The 22,216-nt window shown below is 40.5% G+C and overlaps 1 protein-coding gene and 1 long non-coding RNA gene across 2 annotated transcripts; one reads left to right on the forward strand and one right to left on the reverse strand.

The window, feature by feature from the left end:
• Positions 1–5,706: 5,706 nt before the first annotated feature.
• On the reverse strand, positions 5,707–8,244 carry LOC114035371. The gene is made up of 4 exons (XR_003568214.1): positions 8,171–8,244; positions 7,915–8,056; positions 7,273–7,327; positions 5,707–5,795 (listed from the first exon to the last, which is right to left on the reverse strand). It is a non-coding gene; the product is annotated as an uncharacterized LOC114035371 (long non-coding RNA).
• A 5,687-nt stretch (positions 8,245–13,931) lies between these two features.
• On the forward strand, positions 13,932–19,430 carry CALHM3 (calcium homeostasis modulator 3). Its single transcript, XM_027851633.1, has 3 exons — positions 13,932–14,218; positions 16,866–17,121; positions 18,927–19,430. Exons 1-3 carry the CDS (start codon positions 13,932–13,934, stop codon positions 19,428–19,430), a joined length of 1,047 nt encoding a protein of 348 aa, XP_027707434.1.
• The last annotated feature ends 2,786 nt before the right edge of the window (positions 19,431–22,216 follow it).

Genomic DNA, 22,216 nt, shown 5'->3' on the forward strand with positions numbered 1-22,216 from the left:
ATACACACCTAGAGGAGGGTACCAATGAACTACGCTTTCTCCATTATCTCCGGCAAGAAGCTCTTTCTGTTGCCTGCAGTTAGACAAATCCTTGACCATCATACTTTCACTGTGCTGACCAGTTCCAACACCCATTTAGTGTTTTTTATGTTCTAATTCATCTTCCTTGATGCATCAAAATTATTTTAGCACCCTAGCATTGGTTATGTGATTATTTAAGGAGCAGTGAAGATGGGGAAATCTTAGAAAAAGAAATTGAACAAGCCATCAATGCACTTTCTAAGAAAAAAATCCCCGGGACCAGAAGTGAACATTTAAAGAGCAATTAACCCCAATACTATATAAAACATTTGGGAAAATAGGTGGAGTCCTATCAAATTCCTTTTATGACACAAATATGGTACTGATACCTAAACCAGGAAGAGCCAAAACAGAGAAAGAAAATTATAAAACAATTTACCTAATGAATATTGATGCAAACATTTTAAATAATATACTGGTAAAGAGATTACAGCAACACATCACAAGGATCATACACTAAGATCAGGTGGAAATTATATCAGGAATGCAGGACTGGTTCAATATTAGGAAAATTATCAGCATAATTGACCATATCAATAACAAAACCAACAGACATCATATGATTATCTCAATAGATGCAGAAAAAGCCTTTGACAAAATATAGCACCCACTCCTATTAAAAACACTATAGAACATTGGAATAAATGGAGCTTACCTTAAAATGATAAGTAATATTTATCTAAAACCATCAGCAAACATTATCTGTAATGGGGATAAACTAGACTCCTTCCCAATACAATCAATGGTGAAACAAGGGTGCCCATTATCACCTCTATTATTTAATACTGTACTAGCAATGTTAACTATAGCAATAAGAAAAGAAAAAGAAATTAAAGGAATTAGAATAGGCAATGAGGAAACAAAACTATCAGTCCTTGTAGATGATATGATGTTATACTTAGAAAATCCTAGAGAATCAACCAAAAAACTACTTGAAATTATTAACAATTTTAGCAAAGTTGCAAGATACAAAATAAACCCACATAAATTATCAGCATTTCTATTATATTACCAACAAGGTCCAGCAGCAAGAGATAGAAAGAGAAATTCCATTTTAAATAACTATAGATAACATAAAATACTTGGGAGTCTACTTGCCCAAGACAAACCCAGGAACTACATGAATACAACTATAAAACACTTTTCACACAAATAAAGTCAGATATAAATAATTGGAAAAAATATTAATTGCTTATAGGTAGGCAGAGCCAATACAGTAAAAATAACAATTCTACCTAAATTAATCTATTTATTCAGTGCCATGCCAATCAAACTATGAAAAAATTATTTTACAGGGGCAGCTAGGTGATGCAGTAGATAGAGCTCTGACCTTGGAGTCATGAGGACCTAAGTTCAAATTCAGCCTCAGACACTTGACACTTCCTAGCTGTGTGACCCTGGGCAAGTCACTTAACCCCCTTTGCCTCACCAAAAAAAAAAAAAAAAAAAGATTATTTTATAAAGCTAGAAAAAAATGATAACAAAATTCATCTGGAAGAACATCAGCTCAAGAACATCAAGTAAATCAATGAAAAAAAATGCAAAAGAAGGTGGTCTAGCCATACCAGATCTCAAATTGTATTATAAATTAGTAATTATCAAAACAATCAGGCATTGAGTAAAAAATAGAATGGTGGATCAATGGAATAGATTAGGTACAATTACATTATAGTAAATGACCATAGTAAGCTAGTATATGAAAAACCCAAAGATCCAAACTTTTGGAATGAAAACTCATTATTTGACAAAAACTGCTCGGAAAACTAGAAAACAATATGGCAGAAACTAAGTATAGACCAATATCTCACAATCGTATATCAAGATAAGGTCAAAATGGATACATGATTTACACATAAAAGGTAATACCATAAGCAAATTAAGATATCATGGAATAGTTTGTCAGATATGGATATGGAATAAGGAATATGGAATGATATGGATATGGAATATCTGTCAGATATGGATAAGGGAAGAACTTCGGACCAAAGAAGATATGGAGAGCATTACAAAATGTGAAAGATAATTTTGATTATATAAAATTAAAAAGTTTTTGCAAAAACAAAACCGATGCAACCAAAATCACAAAGAAAGCAAAACTGGGAGAATTTTATTTTTTGCAACCACTGTGTCTGATAAAGGCCTCATTTCTCAAATATATGGAAAATTGAATCAAATTTATAAAAATACAAGTCATCCCCCAACTGATAAATGGCCAAAGGAAATAAACAGGTAGTTTTCAGACAAAGAAATCAAAGCTATCTATAGTCATATGAAAAAATGCTCTAAATCACTATTGATTAGAGAAATGCAAATTAAAACAACTCTGAGGTACCACCTCACACTTATCAGATTGACTAATATGACAAAAAAGGAAAATGTTGGATGTTGGAGGGGATGTGGGAAAACTGGGACACTAATCCACTGTTGATAGAGTTGTGAACTGATCCAACAATTTTGGAGAACAATTTGGAACTATGCCCAAAGAGCTATAAAACTGTGCATACCCTTTGATCCAGCAATGCCACTGCTAGGTCTATATCCCAAAAAGATAAAAAGGTGGGGAGAACCTATTTGTACAAAAATATTTATAGCAGCTCTTTTTGTGGTGGCTAAGAATTGGAAAATGAAGGGATGCTCATCAATTGGGGAATGGCTGAACAAGCTATGGCATATGATTGTGCTGTAATTTTATTGTGCTATAAGAAATGACAAGTGGGATGATTTCAGAAAAACCTGGAAAGACTTGCATGGACTGATGCATAGTGAACAAAACCAGAAGAACATTGTACACAGTAATAGCAATATTGTTCAGTGAAGAATTGTAAATGACTTAGCTATTCTCAGCAATACAATGATCCAAGACAATTCCAAAGGATTAATGACGAAGCATACTATCTGCCTTCAGAGAAAGAACTGATATATTGTTTGAATACGGACTAAAGCATGCTATTTTTCACTTTCTTTCATTTTTTCCCTTGTATTCGCATCTTGCTGTACAAAATGACTAACATGGAAATGTTTTACATGATTGCACATGTATAACCTATATTTTATCCCTTACCATCTCAGGGAGGGGGGGATGGAGGTAGGACGGGAAGGATAGAATTTGGAACTCAAAACTTTAAATAAAAATATTTTTTTAAAAAGATAGGGAGAGGTAGAGTTAGTCTAGAACAAACATAATAGATTCACTCAGGGCCTCCGAGGCTGAAGTGGTCAAGAGAATAATGAACCATTCCCAAGTATCAATATCCATTGAATTTTAAGCCAGCAAAAAATAGTAAAGCAAAAAGGTAAATAAAGACTAGACAGTGTTATATTTAAACGTTCATTCATCACTCCCTCCAAGAATGAAAGAAAGGAAGCCAGGGCAGGGACTGCACAGCCTCACCTTGCCCTAAATCTTTGTACACAGGCATATAATCTCCATCTACTATAAAGGAGCCACATACAACTCATTACATGTAGATGAGTAAACACAAAATACATACAGATATAACTCTACCTCCATCCAAACCTACAGTGTTTTCTGAGGGACAGCTCTGTGATCTGTAGTAAATATTGTATGCTCAGAGAGAAAAATTACTCCTGATTGGCTGCAAAACCACTGAACCTGGAAAAAAAAAAATCGCTATGCTTGTATAAGTGGGGAAGAAACTTTTTTAGATTCAGAGAGGCTGCTGGGAGAGCCAGAGAAGGAGTTCAAGAGGCAAGTGTAGATTTTTAAATGATTTACCAGAAATCTCCCTGGAGCTGGAGAGACATGAGAAGCCAAATTTTAACATGTCTCTTGACTTCTAGCACCTGTAGTCCTAGAGAATGCTAAGCGCCAAAAGAGTCATATCCTTAGACTACCAATATTTGAAGTATGGTAGATATAATTCTAGCCCAATATCCCTCTGTGTTCCCCTCCTACATTGGTGGAAATAGTCTTTTTCCATTGGCTGTGTGAATAAAACAGGATATATCTTTAAAATTCCCAACTGGGCTGGGGACTCTCTCTCTCTCCCTCCCCCCATTGCATCCAAGGTGGTGATGGTCCTGTTTACTCATAGCACAGGCATCATGAATTGAATTGGAGGTGGGGAAGGGAAAGGCTAGTAAGACCCTCTCTATCCAATGTCACATTGCCTTACTACATTTGCAACGATTCAATAGTTTTTCAGTCATTTCCAACTCTTTGTGACCATATTTGGGTTTTCTTAGCAAACATACTAGTTTGCCATTTTCTTCTCCAGCTCGTTTTACAGATGCGGAAAATGAGGCAAACTGGGTTAAGTGACTTGCCCAGGGTCTCACAGCTGGCCAGTGTCTGAGGCCAGATTTGAACTCAGGAAAGTGAGTCTTCCTAACTCCAGGCCTGACCCGCTAACCGCTACACCACCTACCTGCCCTGTCTATGTTAGCATACCATGCTCTCTACACACACTTTTCCCTAACTGGTGAGCAACTACTTTGTTTCTATTTCTTGACTCTCACAAAGAGTGTTGCTATGAAGCAGAACCAAAAAAGGGGTATAAACAAGGATTATAGTAATGTAAATTAAAGTATTATTAAAAGGCAATTGAACTTTGAGTAATGGGGAAAAAATGGAAAGTCCCAGAGAAAAGATAATGAAACATGCCTCTTTCTCCACTACAGAGAGGTGGGGACTACAATAACAGAATATTGTGTATGTTGTTGGGCAGTGTCTAGCGGATGTTTGGCTTAATCATTTTTGTCACAAGGGATGTTTTAATCTGGAGAGGCACTGGGAAATAATTGCAATATAATGACAAAAGGCATCAATTAAACTTTTTTGAAAAGTCATGAGGCTTCTCAGTAATCTACAAAGCTTTAGCCCCTTTCATTTCTTAATACTAAACCAATTTTCCACCAACTTCCATTATGCCCACATTTGTACTGAATTCACTGATTATCTGCTATCATGAAGACTATGGTCTGAAGAAAGAGTTTGAAAGATCTTGCCATATTCTTAACAGAATGCCTCTATCATTCTAATCAATACAATGATCAACCATGACTGATGATATAAGCATGTACCCACCTCCTAACAGAAAACTGAATGGGCTCGAGGTGCAGAATGAGATAGTCATTTTTAGACATGGCAAGAAAGTGGATTTGTTTTGCTTGACTATGCTTATTACTTACAAGAACAGTGTTTTACTTTTTTCTGGGGAAGGATTTAGGGTGTGTGAGATGAATCCATGATAGGAATGAGAGGAAGACAAGGAGGAAAAGAAGAAGAAGAAGAATATTCTTGAAGCATTTTTTTGCTTGTGTTTTTGTTTTTTGGAAGCAATTGGAGTTAAGTTACTTGCCCAGAGTTACCCAGCTAGTAAGTGTCTGAAACCAAATTTGAACTCAGGTCCTCTTGCCTCCTGGACTGCGCTCTATCTACTGCTCCACCTAGCTTCCCCAAAGCAATTTTTAATGTATAGAAAGAAGATACAGGGATAGAGGGGGAAATTTAGGTAATATAAAAACAAAAGATATCAATAAAAATTCTAAATGATAAAATGCATAGAACGGAACAGACCAAAGTTCAGAAGGAAACAGACAAGCACAACAGCTTCAAAAGTACTGTGTTGAATTCATTATATATTTTTTTTAAAAAGCAAATTGCATATATTAGAAAACCAAAGTTTCACATGAAATCTTCCTTTTCCATTTCAATGTCTATTTGGAAATGTTCTATTTTGTGTTCATGAAATCTAGAATAAAAAAAAAAATAAATCATTTCTCTACCTTTACCACAGAAGGTACACTATTTGCAATTATCTTCTTGTTTGCTTATTCTCATCCTGAGCACTACAAGTATCTCATGAAATTTTGCGTGAAATGATTGTTGTTTGCATTTGATTCTGAGAACATACAAATTGAAAGGCTGATGCTATGGCTACCCATTGTCTAACCTCCTGGTTATGAGAGAACATCACGACGTTTCTCTGATACTGGGAAATGGTGGAGTGGTCAGATTGGAAACCATTCTGTATGCATTGTGAGCAATAAATTAGTTAACACAAGTGTAGGGTTTGTGAGTCAGTGTGTTGTCTGTCAGGAGGTGTGCTCAGGTGCAGCTCCCTAGACAATTTGAGGGTGCATTTCAAGCCTTTGGGTGGAGCTCCCTGGGGGTATGGAAATGTGGAGAGAGTGAATGGCTGGGCAAGGTAGAAGCAGGCATGCTCTGCTGGTGCCTGGAGCCAGAGACTGAATGTGCTCTGGGTCCCAGTGCCAATGGCCATAGGATGACTACAGCATTTTTAGCACGGAGGATGACAATGCCCTGGCAGATATAACTGATTGGCATGATTCTGAGCAATAGTCTCCACGAGGGAAAAGAGGTTGCTCAGGGTGGCATGGGTGGTTTCAGAGCCAGAGTGGAGAGAGCATCTGAACGTGGCCAAATTCTAGGGCATCTTGTTGCTTTTGAACGTACATTCAAATCAACTTCCTTCAGCTTTCTGAGCAGAACGTTGGAGCTCATCTTTGCATTTAATTAGGCCTCCTTGAACACCCCATATACCCCACTATCACTAGTGAAGCTATTGAGAATGGTGAAAGGTAGCAACCAGTGTTAAAATAAAGCTAAAAGATTGAAAGGGAGTGTGGATTATTCAATTTAATAAAATGACCAAAAGGTTACCCAGCAAGTAAAGGATGTTTTATGTTGCAGCAACTCATAAAGATGATCTTCTAGGATGTGGAAGGGTTATAATCAATCAACAAGTACTTATTAAACATCTATTATGTGCCAGGCAGAGTGTTGGGCTCAAGAGACAGGCAAAAGAGAAATATTCCCTGCCCTCAAGGAGCTTATATTCTATCCAGGAAGAAAACGTGTACATATATAAGTATGCGCAGAAAAATGCAAATTAAATTTAAGATGGTTGTGAGAAGGGGACACTAGCAGTTAAGGAAAGTTTGCTTCAATGGAGGAACAACCCACTGAAATCACATATCCTTGAAAAAGCAAAATAATCCAACAAACATTCATTAAGTATATCTATAGTGCTATGTGCGAGACATTGTCCTATATACCAAAGATGCAAAGATGAAACCAAAGAGTCTTAGAAACATAGGATTTAGAGCTGGAAAGGATTTTTATTGATTATCTGTGAGATAGTGGTGGAAAGAGCAATGGCTTTGGAATCAGAGGGCTTGGGTTCAAATCCTGGTTCTACTACTTACTATCTATATGGCCTTGGGCACATTACTCCACCGCTCTGGGTCTCCATTTCCTTTTCTGTGAAATAAAGAGGTTGCAGAAATGAGCAAGGATTCACAATTAACCCAGATATAACTGATACAATTCTCCTTCCTCTCTTGTAAACACCATCCCACAAGGACCTACACAATCTTCCATACTTATAGCACCACCCTGTGGACTCCCCTTGGAAGGGAAACAGACTTGGAGTTGCTAAAGAGGCAATCCCATAACATTCTTGTCCCTTTTTTTACCCCAGGAACCCATAAAGGTCTCCAGCTGTATGATATTGCCCTAAAGAAACAAACAGAGTTGCTAAAGAGGTCAACTTCCATTCCCATTGTATGTTGCACTATTCAGTCATCGAATAAACATTTATTAAGTACCTACTATGTTCCAGACACTGTGCTAAGCAGTGGGGTTTTACACTGTTCAGATTACTCAAAATAGTAGCAAGACACAAAATCTATATTTCTTTGCTTCTCCACATTTTGACTTAATCCCTTGAAGCTTTTCCAGCTCTGAGGCCATGTGCCTAGTCTCTTTTTCCCAAGAGAATGTCACAACCAAACCACTTCCCCTTCTCTTTTTAGAAAATTAGGTCTCTGAACTCTCTATGAACTCACCAGTGTCCAGTTCTGTGCTGGAGGCTGGGTCCTCGATCTTTGACCACTTGGCTTCCCTTTCTTGGGCCCATGAGTTTGTATACACGTGCTCCACCACTGCACTCTCTTGGCCTGAGAGGCTCTGCTGCTGCCATCTCTATGACTAAGGATTAGAGGATGGTGAATTGGTTAGGAGGCAATGACTATCTTTAGCTTCTCATTCTCTGATCTGCTCAGGTCTTTCTGGATTTCTCCAAAAAATAGCAACAATACCAACCTCAACAAAAGGACCCTCAAAAGGGATGGTCCCCATCTACAGCAGATTACCCAGCCACTCTTCTCACAACAGCCTGTAAAATCAGGAAGTTGAACAGGATCAACGCCCTACATAAGTACAAGAATACTCTCTTAAATAATGTCATTGTCAGCCTGGCATGGTAGCACATCCCTGAAATCCCAGCTACTGGGGAGGCTGAAGCCAAGGCTGGTAGACTTCTTAAGGTAGCTAGTATTGAGCTATAATGGGCTAGGTATCTGTACTCAGTTGAGTGTCAATATGGTTAGTCCCCTTGGAACAGGAGGGCCAACAGGTTGCCTAAGGAGGGGCAAGCCAAGACAAGTTGGAAACTGCAGGTCAAAGTTCCCAGGTAGACCAGTCATGGGATTGGACCCTTGTACTTCCAGCCTGGGTGTGAGTGAAACCCAGTATTTAAAAATCAATAAATATATTGTTCATTTTTGTGGTGGCAAAGAATTGGAAATTGAGAGGATGCTTGGGGAATGGCTGAACAAGTAGTGGTATATGAATGTAATGGAATACTATTGTGCTATAAGAAATGATGAACAGGCTGACTTCAGAAAAACCTGGAAAGACTTGTATGGTCTGATGCTGAGTGAAGTGAGCAGAACCAAGAGAACGTTGTACACAATAACAGCCACGTTGTGCGATGACTAATATTGATAGACTTAACCCTTCCCAGCAATACAAGGATCTAAGACATCTCCAAAGGCCTCATGATGGAAAATGCTATCCACATCCAAAGAAAGAACTATGGAGTTTGAATGCAGATCGAAGCATACTATTTGCTATTTTTTTTCTTCTGTTGATTTTTGTTTCCTCTTTCTGGTGGTTCCTCCTATTGGTTCTAATTCTTACTTACAACATCACTAATGTGAAAATATGTTTAATAAGAATGTATATGTATAGTCTCTATCAGATTGTACACCATCTTGGGGAGGGTGGTAGGGACAGAGAGGGAGAAAATTTTAAACTCAAAAATTTATGGAACTGATTGTTGATAAATTAAAATAAATTAATTTAAAAAAAACAAAAATAAAATATATTTGAAGAATAACTGTAAATGACTAAGTTATTCTGAGTATTATAAATACTCACACCAGTTACAAAGGACCTATGAAGGAAGATGCTACCCACCTCCAGAGAAAGAACTAATAAATAGAATTACATATATTATATGTGTGTTACATATAACCTATATGTGTATTGCATATATGTGTTACATATATAATGTGTGTGAGATGGTGGCCTTTATGCACACACACACAACATACACATGTGTATATATCTGTGTCAACTGGTGGCCTTTACACACATACCATACCACACACATAGACAAATATGTATGTATCTGTGTCAAGAGTGGCCTTTACGTAGACACACACAGATATATAGATATAGATATATAGACACATATACCTATAGCTATCTCTCTCTACATATACATATGTTTATCTGTGTCAAATGGTGACCTTTTCTATTGCAGGGTGGGGAGGGAGGGAGGGAGAAAGTTTAGAACTTAAAATGTAACCCAAAAAAGTAAAATTAAATTTAAAAAATCAATAAATAGATAATATTGTTGTCTCCTGAAAGTTGTACATTTCCTATTATGAGCTGCAGTCACCCAAGGGGAACCTGGAACAGGAAATCATTTTCTTAAGAGAAAAGTACCCTTTGGCTTTTGAGTGCTACATCAGTGCTCTTTACCTAGCACAAGGCCTTGTGCATAGTAGGAACTTAATACACATTTGCAAAATTGAACTTTATTCCAGCTTTTCCAGGTCTGTTTCACACATGGGGATAGGGTGGTACCTTATGGGAATTTCTAGCCGTTTTTATCAAAGGTCAGGAGATGGAGCAGGTGTAAAGAAATGCTTTTAAATCACAGCCCAGACACTTGAAACTACTGAATATTTTTGTAGCCTACAAGTTGGGCCACTCAGGCTGGATTCCAGGATCTGTGGCTAAGTCACCATGCAACTTAGGGCAGTTCACATCACATCTCTGGCCTTAGCTTTCTTCCTTTATGAAATAGGAGGGTTGGACTAGATCAGTGGTTCTTAACCTGGGATTTATAGCCCCTTGTCTGAGGATAGATTTCTGAGGGGAGGAGGAGGGGAACAAGCATTTGTTAAGCACCTACTATGTGCCAGGCATTGTACTAAATGTTTTACAGATGCCATATCATCCTTCACAACAACCTGGGAGGTAGGTGCTATTATTACAGTTAAGGAAACTGAGGAAAATAGAAGTTAAATGACTTACCCAAAGCCACACATATAGTTGCAGGTGTTTGAGGCCAGATTTGAATTCTGGTTTTCCTGAGCAGCTATGTGGTACAATGTGATAGAGTGCTGAGCCTGGAGTCAGGAAGATTCATCTTTTTGAGTTCAAATCCAGCCTTAGACACTAACTAGCTGTGTGACCCTGGGCAAGTCACTCAGCCCTATTTGCCTCAGTTTCCTCATCTGTAAAGTGAGTTGGAGAAGGAAATGGTAGACCACTCTAGTAGTTCTACCAAGAAAACCCCAAATGGGTTACAAAAAGTCTGAAATGACCAAACAACAGCAAATTTCCTGATCCTAGGTTCAGGATTTTATCCACTGTGCTATCTAGTTGCCATGGGGATGCATGAACTTGGATTAAAAAAAAAAATCACAGCTTTATTTTCACTAAGAATTATCCTAAGAAGAGGTCCCTGGGCTTTACCGTCCTGTCGAAGGGGTCCATGATTAAGGACCCCTGAATTCAAAGGACCCCTAAAGTCCTTTCCTATTCTGACATTCTATGCTCAGGGCTACAGGCAACTCCCTAAGATTCTTTAGTTGAAGAAAAGGTGCCCACTTGCCCTGATAAGGAGAGTTCCCTCACCTCAGAGTTTTCTATATCAATGAAATCACAAATCCATTCCTTGCCCAGGGGCAGCGAGGTGGTACAGTGGAGAGCATGCTGGGCTTGGAGTCAGGAAGATTAGAGTTCTAATCTGGCCTCAAACACTTGCTACTAGTTGTGTGACCCTGGCAAACTATTTAACCTCTGTCTATCTCAGTTTCCTTAATTGTAAAAATGCGAATAACAGCACCTACCTCCCAGGGTTGTCTGAGGATCAAATGAGATATTTGTAAAGCATTTAGCACAGTACTTGGCACATAGTAGGCACTTAAACGCTTGTTTCCATCCTTCTCTCCTAACCCCTTTTGACTTCAGGTTCTGCTACTCTACACACTATTCCATTTTTGTTGTTGTCATCATTGTTGTTCAGTTGTGTCCGACTCTTCATGACCCCATTTGGGGTTTTCTTGGCAACCAATGAATTGATAGGTGACTGGAGGAACAGAATTATATTCACGGGGACATTTTCAATAGAAATGTGTAAGAGGGATAGCAAACTTTGCCACAATGGCAGAAATGCAGGATAAAGGCTGCCAGATCTGTCCCTCTCCCTGCTGACATTAATTAACAACATTTTTTAGAGAAGTTTAACTATCGTAAGATAGTTGCCACAAATGATAGGACAAAAAGGACCCCAAACCGCATTAGCTATCAAACCTTTAATCTCCTTGCCAAGTTGAGAAACATGGTAACCAAAAGTAGCACTAGAGTACAACCATCATGGAAAAGGATGACAATGTGAAAAAAATGCTCTAAATCACTATTGATTAGAGAAATGCAAATCAAAATAACTCTGAGGTACCACATCACACCTATCAGATTGGCCAACATGACAAAACAGGAAAATGATAAATGTTGGAGAAGGTGTGGGAAAATTGGAACACTAATGCATTGTTGGTGGAGTTGTGAAATGATCCAACCATTTTGGAGAACAATTTGGAACTATGCCCAAAGGGCTATAAAAATGTACATACCCTTTGACCCAGCAATAGCACTTCGAGGGCTATCTCCCAAAGAGATCATACAAATGGGAAGAGGACCCACATGTGCAAAAATATTTATAGCAGCTCTTTTTGTCGTGGCAAAGAATTGGAAATTGAGAGGATGTCCATCAATTGGGAATGGCTGAACAAGTTGTGGTATATGAATGTAATGGAATACTATTGTGCTATAAGAAATGATGAATAGGCAGACTTCAGAAAAACCTGGAAAGACTTGTATGGTCTGAAGCTGAGTGAAGTGAGCAGAACCAGGAGAACGTTGTACACAATAACAACCATGTTGTGCAATGACTAATATTGATAGACTTAACCTTTCTCAGCAATACAAGGATCTAAGACGCCTCCAAAGGCCTCATGATGGAAAATGCTATCCACATCCAAAAAAAGAACTATGGAGTTTGAATGCAGATCGAAGCATACTATTTGCTACTTTTTTTCTTCTGTTGTGTTTTGTTTCCTCTTTCTAGTGGTTCCTCCTATTTCTGATTCTTACTTGCAACATCACTAATGTGAAAATATATTTAATAGGAATGTCTATGTATAGCCTATATCAGATTGCATGCTGTCTTGGGGAGGTAGAGAGGGAGGAGGAGAAAAATTTAAAACTCAAAAGCTTATGGAACTAATTGTTGATAAATCAAAATAAATTAATTTTAAAAAATAAAAGGATGACAGAAATTTATAAGCAAAATTGGCAGACAATACATTGAAAAGCAGGAAGAAGAATCAAAGAAATATAAATTAAAACCACTCTGAAGGGCAGCTAGGTGTCATGGTGAATAGAGCACCAGTCCTGGAGTCAGGAGGACCTGAGCTCAATGATTCTCAATAGATAAGTGACCTTGGGCAAGTCACTTAACCCCAATTACCTCACCAAAAAACAAACAAACAAAAAAAACACTCTGAGCTTCCACCTCCCACCCAATAGATTAGCAAAGATGATGAAAAAGGAAAAGTGATAGTCATTGGAGGAGCTGGGGACAAACAGGCACAACATTGTGCTGTTGGTGCAGTTGAGAAATGGTCCAGCCAGAGTCAGTCTTTATGTCTTAGGAATGAGACCCTTATCAGAGAAAGTTACTGGTTTGGTTTTGTTTTTTCCCCAGTTACCTTTTTCCCTTCAAATTTTAGTTACATTGGTTTTGCTTGTGGAAAACTTTTTAACTTTATGAAATCAAAATTGTCCATTTTATCTTCTGGGATTATCTCTGTTCCTTGTTTGGTCATGAATTCTTAACAATAGATCAGAAAGCAATTTTTTCTTTGCTCCTCTAATTTCCTTTTGATGTCACATTTTAGGTCTAAGTCATGTATCTATTTGGATACATAATTTTGGTTCATGGTGATAGTAGCGGCCTGAGTGCTACCTACACTGATTCTTCAAAGAAACACAGCTGTCCTTCTTCCACCTACCCTACCCCTCCCTAGGCCCCAGGGAGGGGACAAGGACAGGCACCAGGCTATTTGAATAGGCCTGGCTTCTGAGAGACAGTGAGTCATTAGGTCATTCTTTGTCTCCAGGTACTGCCAAGAGAAAAGAAAAGCTTCTTTACTGCAGCCTCAGACCAAGAAAACACTTTGAGCCAAGTGTAGACCAGAGGAGAAGGGAAGGAGGGAGGCTAAGGCTAAGGAAACTACTTGGAAGAGGCTGCTGGAAGCGGGGAATGACTTAGGGAGGGGCCTGTTATAGGCTGAAACCCTGCCTACATCTACCTGCGAGCTTGGCCCTAGGATTCTCAGGACAGAAGACCTACAGGGTTGGGTGCTAAGAGAAGCCAGACCCTAAGGGCCCTGAGTGACCGTCTTCATTCTCCGAGGTTCCTGCTCCCTAAGCGGCACTTGGAACTATGGATAAATTCCGTACGATCTTCCAGTACTTCCAGTCCAGCTCAGAATCCATAATGAACGGGATCTGCCTTATCCTGGCTGTGGCCACCGTGAAGATCTACTCCTCCTTTGACTTCAACTGCCCCTGCCTGCCCCGGTACAATGCCCTCTATGGCCTGGGCCTCATGTTCACACCACCTGTGGCCCTTTTCCTCTGTGGGCTCATTGCTAACAGGCAGTCCGTAGTGCTGATCGAGGAGTGGAGGAGACCCACGGGAAGAAGGAAGAAGGACCCAGGCATCGTCAAGTAAGTCAGCTTCCTTCTTCCCTACAGTTCCTCCTTCCTATCCATCTGCTCTTTCTCTCTTTTCTATCCTTCTTCTCTTTAAGTCCTCCTTTTCTGTCTTCCTTCCCTCCCTTCCTTGTCCCTTCTCTTCCTTCCCTGTCCCTTTCCTTCCTTCCCTTCTTCTCTCTCTTCCCCTCTTTTCTTCCAATTGTCATTACTTCCTACTTTCTCTCTTCCCTCTTGATTCCTCCCTTCCTTCCCTTCTTCTCCTCCCTTCTCCTTTCCTAGTTACATTATAGTGCAATTTTGCACTACCCATATTATATATAGTAAAAAAAAACAATAGGAAAAGCTTTAAAATCATTACAAGTGCTCTGGAGTAGATAGAATTTAATAGATAAAATGAAAGCTCCTTGAAGGCAGGAATTTAAAAAAAATTTGTCTTCTTATCTACCCCTCAGAACCTGTTGCAGTACCTAACACATGGTAGATGCTTAATAAATGTTCATAGGCTGATTGGAATCAATTGATTAGAAAGTGTTATATTATTCACTACTATGATGCACATTGTGTATGCTATATATATATATATATATCATGCATGAATTATTTTATTTTCCTCATAAATAATAAGAATTTCAATAAAAAACAACCAAATAAAAATAAGGAAGAAAACCACAAGTTCTAAATTACTTAGAATTTGCTAAAAGGATTTATATCTATAAATTTATCAATTATATACTATATACATATGTAAGAAAACAATGTCACAGTTACTGTATCCTTTTCCAATCTCTTTGGCCATAATATCTTTTTAGGCACTTAGCAGATTTGGTTGCTTTTTATGTTTCTGCTTTCTGTGCCATCATTTTGTTAAGTCAAATCACACTCTTATGTGAATCTTTCCACATTTCTTTGTGTTTGTATTCGCTATTTTTATGGCCATGCATGTTTTATACACTGCCTATGTCATACTCCTCATTTCAGTTCTATAAACTCTTTAGAATATGAGCAGGAAGACTACTCTGAATTATATATGTTGTTTATTTGTGTGTGTAACATGTACAAAGTGTTGTTATAAGCACTGATACGTATGCTATGTTATCCATGCTATGAAGCTAAGGGATCTCATGTTGCACATATGTATATTATATTTGCTACATGAATGTTGTGCTTGCTAGGGAGGGCTTTAAAAGCAAATAGCAGACATTTTGAAGGGCTCCTATTATGTGTCTGAGCCCTGGCCCTCAATCGTTAGTGAGGTTTGGTTCCTGAATTGCTCCTTATGAAATGATTTGCGGGCAAATCATTTCAACCCTGTGCATTTGCTCATCTATAAAACAGAGGTCATACTTACACACCCTGTCTCATAAGCCTGTAGTAAGGAAAGTACTTTCTAATCTGTGTAGTGGTCTATGCATGTGAGTTAGGATGACGAGGATGATATAAAGGTGAGTTTTCATTATTTCACACTCACTAAGACCTCACCTTGGAGTAGAGGTGCCCAGCTTCCTTCAAGACTAGCTCAAATCCCAGCTTCTGCAGGCAGTCTTTACTGGTCCCTCTAGCCATTGGTGTCTTCTGAGATTCCTTTCCTCTACTCTGCACACATCTCCTACGTACATAATTATCTGCATGTTGTCTCCCTCATCAGAATGCAAGCTGAGGATAAAGACTGGTTTTGCCTTTCTCCATATTCCAAAGTGTTTAGCACAATACCTGGAACCTAGTAAACCTAAATAAATGCTTGCTAGCTCTTGTTGCTGTTTTTATTATTGGGGTCAACTTGGCATAGAGCAGGATATTTGATGCCACACAGAGAGGAGTCTGGGGCAGCAATTGGGAAGGTGGATCATAGGCTCCGGATGTTGGGGTTGGAAAAACCTTAAAAAGGAGCCCAGAAGTAGAAGTAGAAGTCTGGAAGTAGAAAAACAGTAGCCAAAATCTAGACCAAGAATTCCAAGGAACATAAGCAAGCTATGTCTTTTGTCCCACTCATCACTGGAAGCTAGGCTAGGTGTGTCAGTTGTGTCTGATTCTTTGCGACCCCACTTGGGGTTTTGTTGGCAGACATCCCAGAATGGTTTTGCCATTTCCTTCTCCAGCTCATTTTACAGAAGAGGAAACGGAGGCAAACATGGTTAAATGATTTGCCTGGGGTCACACAGCTAGTGTCTGAGGCCAGATTTGAACTCTCTTCCTCTTGACTTCCAGGCTGAGAGCTCTATCCACTGCGCTACCTAGTCAGGATCTAGGGTAAGAGAACTTCAGTAATTTCCCTCAGTGTTCCCTAGTCTGACATTGCACCTTCTTCATTGGGTGTTGGGAGTTTAGGATAGGGGAATGGAGAGCGAAAAGGGTTTCCTTCTGTCTTCTGTATATGGTAGGTATATGCCTACCATATACAGTTTGGATAGCATACTGGACTTGAAGTTAAGAAGGTCTGGGTTCAAATCCCACCTCTAACATTTATTGACTATGTGACCCTGGATAAGTCACTTAACTTCTCTGTGCCTCAGTTTCTTCATCTGTAAAAAGAAAGAACTGAATTCAATGGCTCTACAGTCTCTCTAGCACTAAATCTCTGATCTCATAGTCCCAGGCCGCCAGGCTGGGGTACTTAAGACCCTGATTGTCTCCCTGCTCTCTTCTTTCCCCCATTCCACAGGTACTTGTGTTCTTCTGTCCTTCAGCGGGCCCTGGCTGCCCCCGTCGTCTGGATCCTCCTCGCCCTCCTGGATGGGAAATGTTTTATCTGTGCCTTTAGCAGTTCAGTGGATCCTAAGAAGTTTTCAGACTTTGCCAATATGACGGCTAGTGATGTGCAGCTCTTCCTGACCAAGGTGCCCTGCAAAGACGATGAGTTGGTGAAAGACAACCCTGCCCGGAAGGCTGTGTCCCGGTACCTGCGCTGTCTATCACAGGTAACCTGGAGGTGCTCTGGCCCTCTTACTTCACTGACCAAGCCTCCATCCCAGGTCAAATACCTTTGCTTAGCATTTCGTTCCAGGACGTCAAGGAACCAAGGACACAGACTCAACCCCTCCAGGGGTTAGATAGCTTTACTCTTCTCTGACCTCAGATAGTCATCCTGATCCTAGCCAGGTTGCACACTAATGCCTGCCATAAAGTGGTGAAATACTTCAAATGGTTCCATAAAAACCTGTCCCTTCTGGTAGAGACAAACCCAAAGTGTCCATCTTACTAAGTGTGGATCAGAAGAACCTTCAGGTATTTGATGGCCCTTATAACTAGATGTTAGGGCAGCTAGGTGACACAGTGGATGAAGTGCTGAGTGCCAGGCTTGGAGTCATAAAGACTCATCTTCCTGAGTTCAAATCTAGTCTCAGACACTTGCCTCAGTTTCCTCATCTGTGAAATGAGCTGGAGAAGGAAATGGCAAACCACCCCAGAATCTTTTGCCAAGAAAACCCTAAATAGGTTCACAAAGAGCTGAACACTGAAACAACTGAACGACAAAAACAAAATAACCGAATGCTAAAAAGCAAGACAGCTCCCGCACTGAGCTAAGACCAGGACATCCCCTTCCCAGAACAAGAAGGAAAAAAAAACAAAGACAGCTCTGCCATTAAACCCTCTAAATCACATATAAAGCAATGGATCCTTTTAGCCAGTCAAGTGCCTACTGTGTACCCAGTGCTTTGTGCAGAAGACGGAGGTGAATGAAATAGGTCACTGGGTAATAGTGCTTTACGAATACTATCTCATTTGATCCTCATCATAACCCCATGGGGAAGGGCTATTATACCCATTTTATAGATAAGGAAACTGAGGCTGATGAGTTAAATGACTTGCCCAGGTCACACAGATAATACGTGTCTGACACAGGATTCAAACTCAGGTCTTCCTGACTCCAAGTCCAGTGTTCTAGCCACTGTGCCTAAAGGGAGGTGCAGAGCAGGAAGGGACCTTATAAATCACCAAGTCCAAACCTTTCATTTCACAAATGAGGAAACTGAGACCCAGAGCAGTTAAGTGATTTGCCCAAGGACACACAGCTAGGAAATGTCTGAAGCAGGCTTTGAACTTGGGTCTTTCTGGCTCCAGGTCCGGGGCTCTAGCCATGCTGCCTCCCTTAATCTTTAAGGAGCTGACAGTATCACTGAAGAAATGGATGGGACACACACATGAAAAGAGAATTAGCCAGACAAGACCATATAGGCTATATGACAAATAAGTACATCATGAAGTAATAGTATGAGAATTAGGAATCAGGAGACTTGAGTAAAGACTCACTGTGTGACTTTGGGCAAGTCATTTTCCTTTCTCAAGGGCTTAGTCTCCTCCTTTGTAAAATGAGAGAGGACTGGACTAAATTATCTCTAAGTCCTTCAAATTCTGAGATTCTATCATTTACAGTTTACAAAATCACTACCTATATATTTATATATATATATATATATATGTATATGTATATACTTTCATATACATTATTTCATTGGTTCCACACAACAGCTCTGAGGCATTGGCAACGATGGTAGTAATATACCCATTTTGCAGATGAGGAAAAGGAGACTCAGGCAGTGAACTGATGTACCCAAAGGTCACATAGCTAGTAAATGGAAGACTCAGTGGTAGGATGTGCAAGGAAGGAGAAGAGTGGGCTAAGTACCAGAACGGTAGGACCCAATGCTCTCTTTCTTGGTGGGCTGGGTTGGGCTAAGCCTGGGCAAGTGTTCATAGGTCACTCTCTCCTCCTCTCTCCCAGGCTATTGGCTGGAGCATCATGCTGATGCTTATTGTGATGGCCTTCCTGGCCCGTTCCCTGCAGCCTTGTTTTGACCAGACCCGCCTGGTTCAGCGGCGCTACTGGAGTAACTACATAGACCTGGAGCAGAAGCTGTTTGATGAGACATGCTGTGAGCATGCCCGGGACTTTGCCCACAAGTGCGTCCTACACTTTTTTGACAGCATGCGAAGCGAGATGAAGGCACGAGGGCTAGCTGCCACCCGGCAAGATGGAGTCATACCCTGGGACAGCGCGGCAGAGGCCGAAGGCCAGGAGAGAGAGGAGGGGAAGAAAGACCTCCTGCGTGGCATCGCCAACCAGAAGCAGGTGAACCAGCTGTTGACCACATGGTACAGAAGCAAGCCCCCCCTGGACATCACACAGGCCCTTCAGCCTCCACCAGGGGAAGGAGGAGGCAGCCTCAGTCACCGAGGGACCTCTTGTCCTCCAGCCACCAGATTCTCCCAGCACACGGATGTGTAAGAAGGAAGTGAGCCCAGGGACCAAAGGACCAGGTCAGATCTTAAAGGAGATGCTTTCTGTACATTGTCACAAACAGTTATGCAAAGGTCACTTGGCCCGGTAGAAGGAGCACCAGATTTAGAAGCAAAGACTCAGGTTCAAAATCTAGCTCTGCTCCCTTTTACCTGTGTGTTCTTGGGGAAGTCACTTGTTCTCTCTGGGCCTCCGTTTTGACACTTTTGAATCAAGAGAGTTGAGTTAAAGAATCAGTAAAGGTAACTTCCAGCTCTAAATCTTGTAACCTGCAAGTTAAGAAATTCAGAAGGTTCCTAAGGCTGAGCCCACTGCCTCCCCAAATAATGGAAAACTCATTCTTTCTAGGCACTTTCCTATAAACACAAAGCAGATTTTCTATAGGTGGGCTCTCTGTAGATTCTAGATAGTTCTTGATGTGCTCTAAGGGTGTTCCTAGTTCTCTGTAGGTTCTAGATAGTTCTTGATGTGCTCTAAGGGTATTCCTGACTTTCTGTAGGTTCCAGATAGTTCTTTTTGTGTTCTAAGGGTGTTCCAGGCTCTCTGTAGATTCTAGATAGTTCTTGATGTGCTCTAAGAGTGTTCTTGGCTCTCTGTAGGTTCTGGATAGTTCTTGATGTGCTCTAAGGGTGTTCCAGGCTTTCTGTAGGTTCTTGATAGTTCTTGATGTGTTCTAAGGGTGTTCCAGGCTCTCTGTAGGTTTTAGATAGTTCTTGATGTGCTTCAAGGGTATTCCTGGCTCTCTGTAGGTTCTAGATAGTTCTTGATGTGGTCTAAGGGTGTTCCCTTTAAGTTCAGCCAGGTTCTCAGTAGGTTTGATGGGTGTTGAGCTAAGTCCTGCTTGTTGGATTCCTCTCCCCTAATTTCCACCCTCTACTTTCTGGCCAAAATGGACTATTCACTATTCTCTGAATTTGCCATTTCACCCCCCCTCCCCTCCTTTGTCTTCCCATAAGCCATCTTGAATGGCTAGAATTCATTCCCTCTTCATCTCTACCTCTCAAAGGATCATAGATCTAGAATTGGAAGAAACCGTGGAGACTATCCAGCCCAATTTTATACTTTTACAGATAGAGAAACTGAGGCCCCAAGAAGTGAAATGACTTACCCAAGATAGCATAAGTAATGTGTATCTTCCTTCAAGGCTCAGTTCAAGGGACCACCTTCTCTGACTGGCTTCCCTTGATCTCCACCTTCCCCTACACCTCCAGTTCACCATGTTAGAGATAGAATGAAAGCACCTTGAGGACAGACATTGTTTTCATTGTTGTCTTTGTACAGTCCCCAGTCCCTCCCCAGTCCCCAGAGCTTAATTTAGTGCCTGGCACAAAAGAGGTTAATAAATGCTTTGAACTGAATCGCCATGCACCGTATATACATCCTCTCCCCACTGGCACTCACCTCTAGAGCTGAGGTGACCGTAACCACAAGCCTAGAACTACTCCTGTAGTTTTTTTATACCCCCAATTAGGGGCCCTTTCCAAGGCTATTGATTGACTGAGGCAGCTCTCCTGCTAAAGCCTGTGGGTGGGGCATGCAAATATTTAAAGGGCCACTGGGTCTCCATGGAATTTAAGCAAAGTCAGAAAGCTGGTACAGGAAGGAAGTCTCCAGAATGGGCCTCATGGTATCATAGGCGTTAGAGGCCTTTGATTTAGTGACGTAGAAGCTTTAGAAATGATCTATCTTGATCCTAGCAGAAATGGAATTCAAACCCAAGTTATTTTAGGATTACAGGGTCCTAGATTTCAGGCTAGAAGGGACCTCAGAGGTCATCTGATGGTCCAGCTCCCTCATTTTATGGATAAAGAAACTGATGCCCAGGAGGCAAGTGGCAGGGCTGGAATCTGAGCCTGGTTTCTCTGACTTCAGATCCCATGTTTGTTTTTTTTCCCACAACGCCACATTTTGGGAAAAATAACAATAACAAGAACTCACATTTATGTAGTGTTTTAAAATTTGCAAAGCACTTTCTTCACAGACATCCAGATTTTGTGAGATAAGCAGGAATGGCAGTTAGTTATTATTCCCATTTTACAGATGCTACTGATGTCCCTTTAAGATTATCTTTAATTTCTCCTGTATGTATCTCCTTTGTATGTAGTTGTTTGAATGTTGTTATTCCAAATTTGGGACCTGTGGAGAAGCCCCAGTCACTCTTCCCTGCGTATGATTCCGAATGGCTACTCACATTCTTGTGTTTTCCCCTCGCCCACTAGACCACTTATTTAACCAGGTATTTGCCTTTCCTCACCAAATTGGATAAAAAAAGGAACTATCACGTACAACTAACCTGTTTCCTATCACCCAGAAAAGAGAATAATTAATTCTGACACCCAGTTCACCTACAAAGCTCAGAAAAGACAATGTCTTTGGTTACATTAAGTTTTAGGACTGGCAGCATTTCAATAGATGGAGATAAGGAGAGGGACATTCCAGGTAGAGGGAACCAAGTGAAAGAGGGGAGGAGGCAGGAAAGCTCAGGGTAAATTCAGTCTAGAAGGATTTATTAAGCACCTATTATATGCTAATGGACAGCTAGATGGTAAAGTGGGTAGAGCTCCAGGCTGGAGTCAGGAAGACCTGAGTTCAAATCCAGCCATTTACTCACTGTGTGACCCTGGACAAGTCACTGTTTGCCTCAGTTTCCTCATCTGTAAAATGAGCTGGAGAAGGAAATGACATACCACTCCGGTATCTCTGCCAAGAAAACTCCAAATGGGGACATGAAGAGTTGGACATGACTGAAAATGACTGAACGACAACATAGGCTA

This window comes from Vombatus ursinus, unplaced genomic scaffold (genome assembly GCF_900497805.2).
Source record: "Vombatus ursinus unplaced genomic scaffold, bare-nosed wombat genome assembly UNPS02009205.1, whole genome shotgun sequence".
Taxonomy (NCBI): Eukaryota; Metazoa; Chordata; class Mammalia; order Diprotodontia; family Vombatidae; genus Vombatus; species Vombatus ursinus.

What these genes read in the sequence shown, in the direction of transcription:
- CALHM3 (XM_027851633.1), top strand. Translation starts at nt 13,932, where the DNA reads ATGGATAAATTCCGTACGATCTTCCAGTACTTCCAGTCCAGCTCAGAA. An exon ending in AAGGACCCAGGCATCGTCAA is followed by an intron (nt 14,219 to 16,865) that starts GTAAGTCAGCTT and finishes CCCATTCCACAG; the next exon opens with GTACTTGTGTTCTTCTGTCC. An exon ending in ACCTGCGCTGTCTATCACAG is followed by an intron (nt 17,122 to 18,926) that starts GTAACCTGGAGG and finishes CCTCTCTCCCAG; the next exon opens with GCTATTGGCTGGAGCATCAT.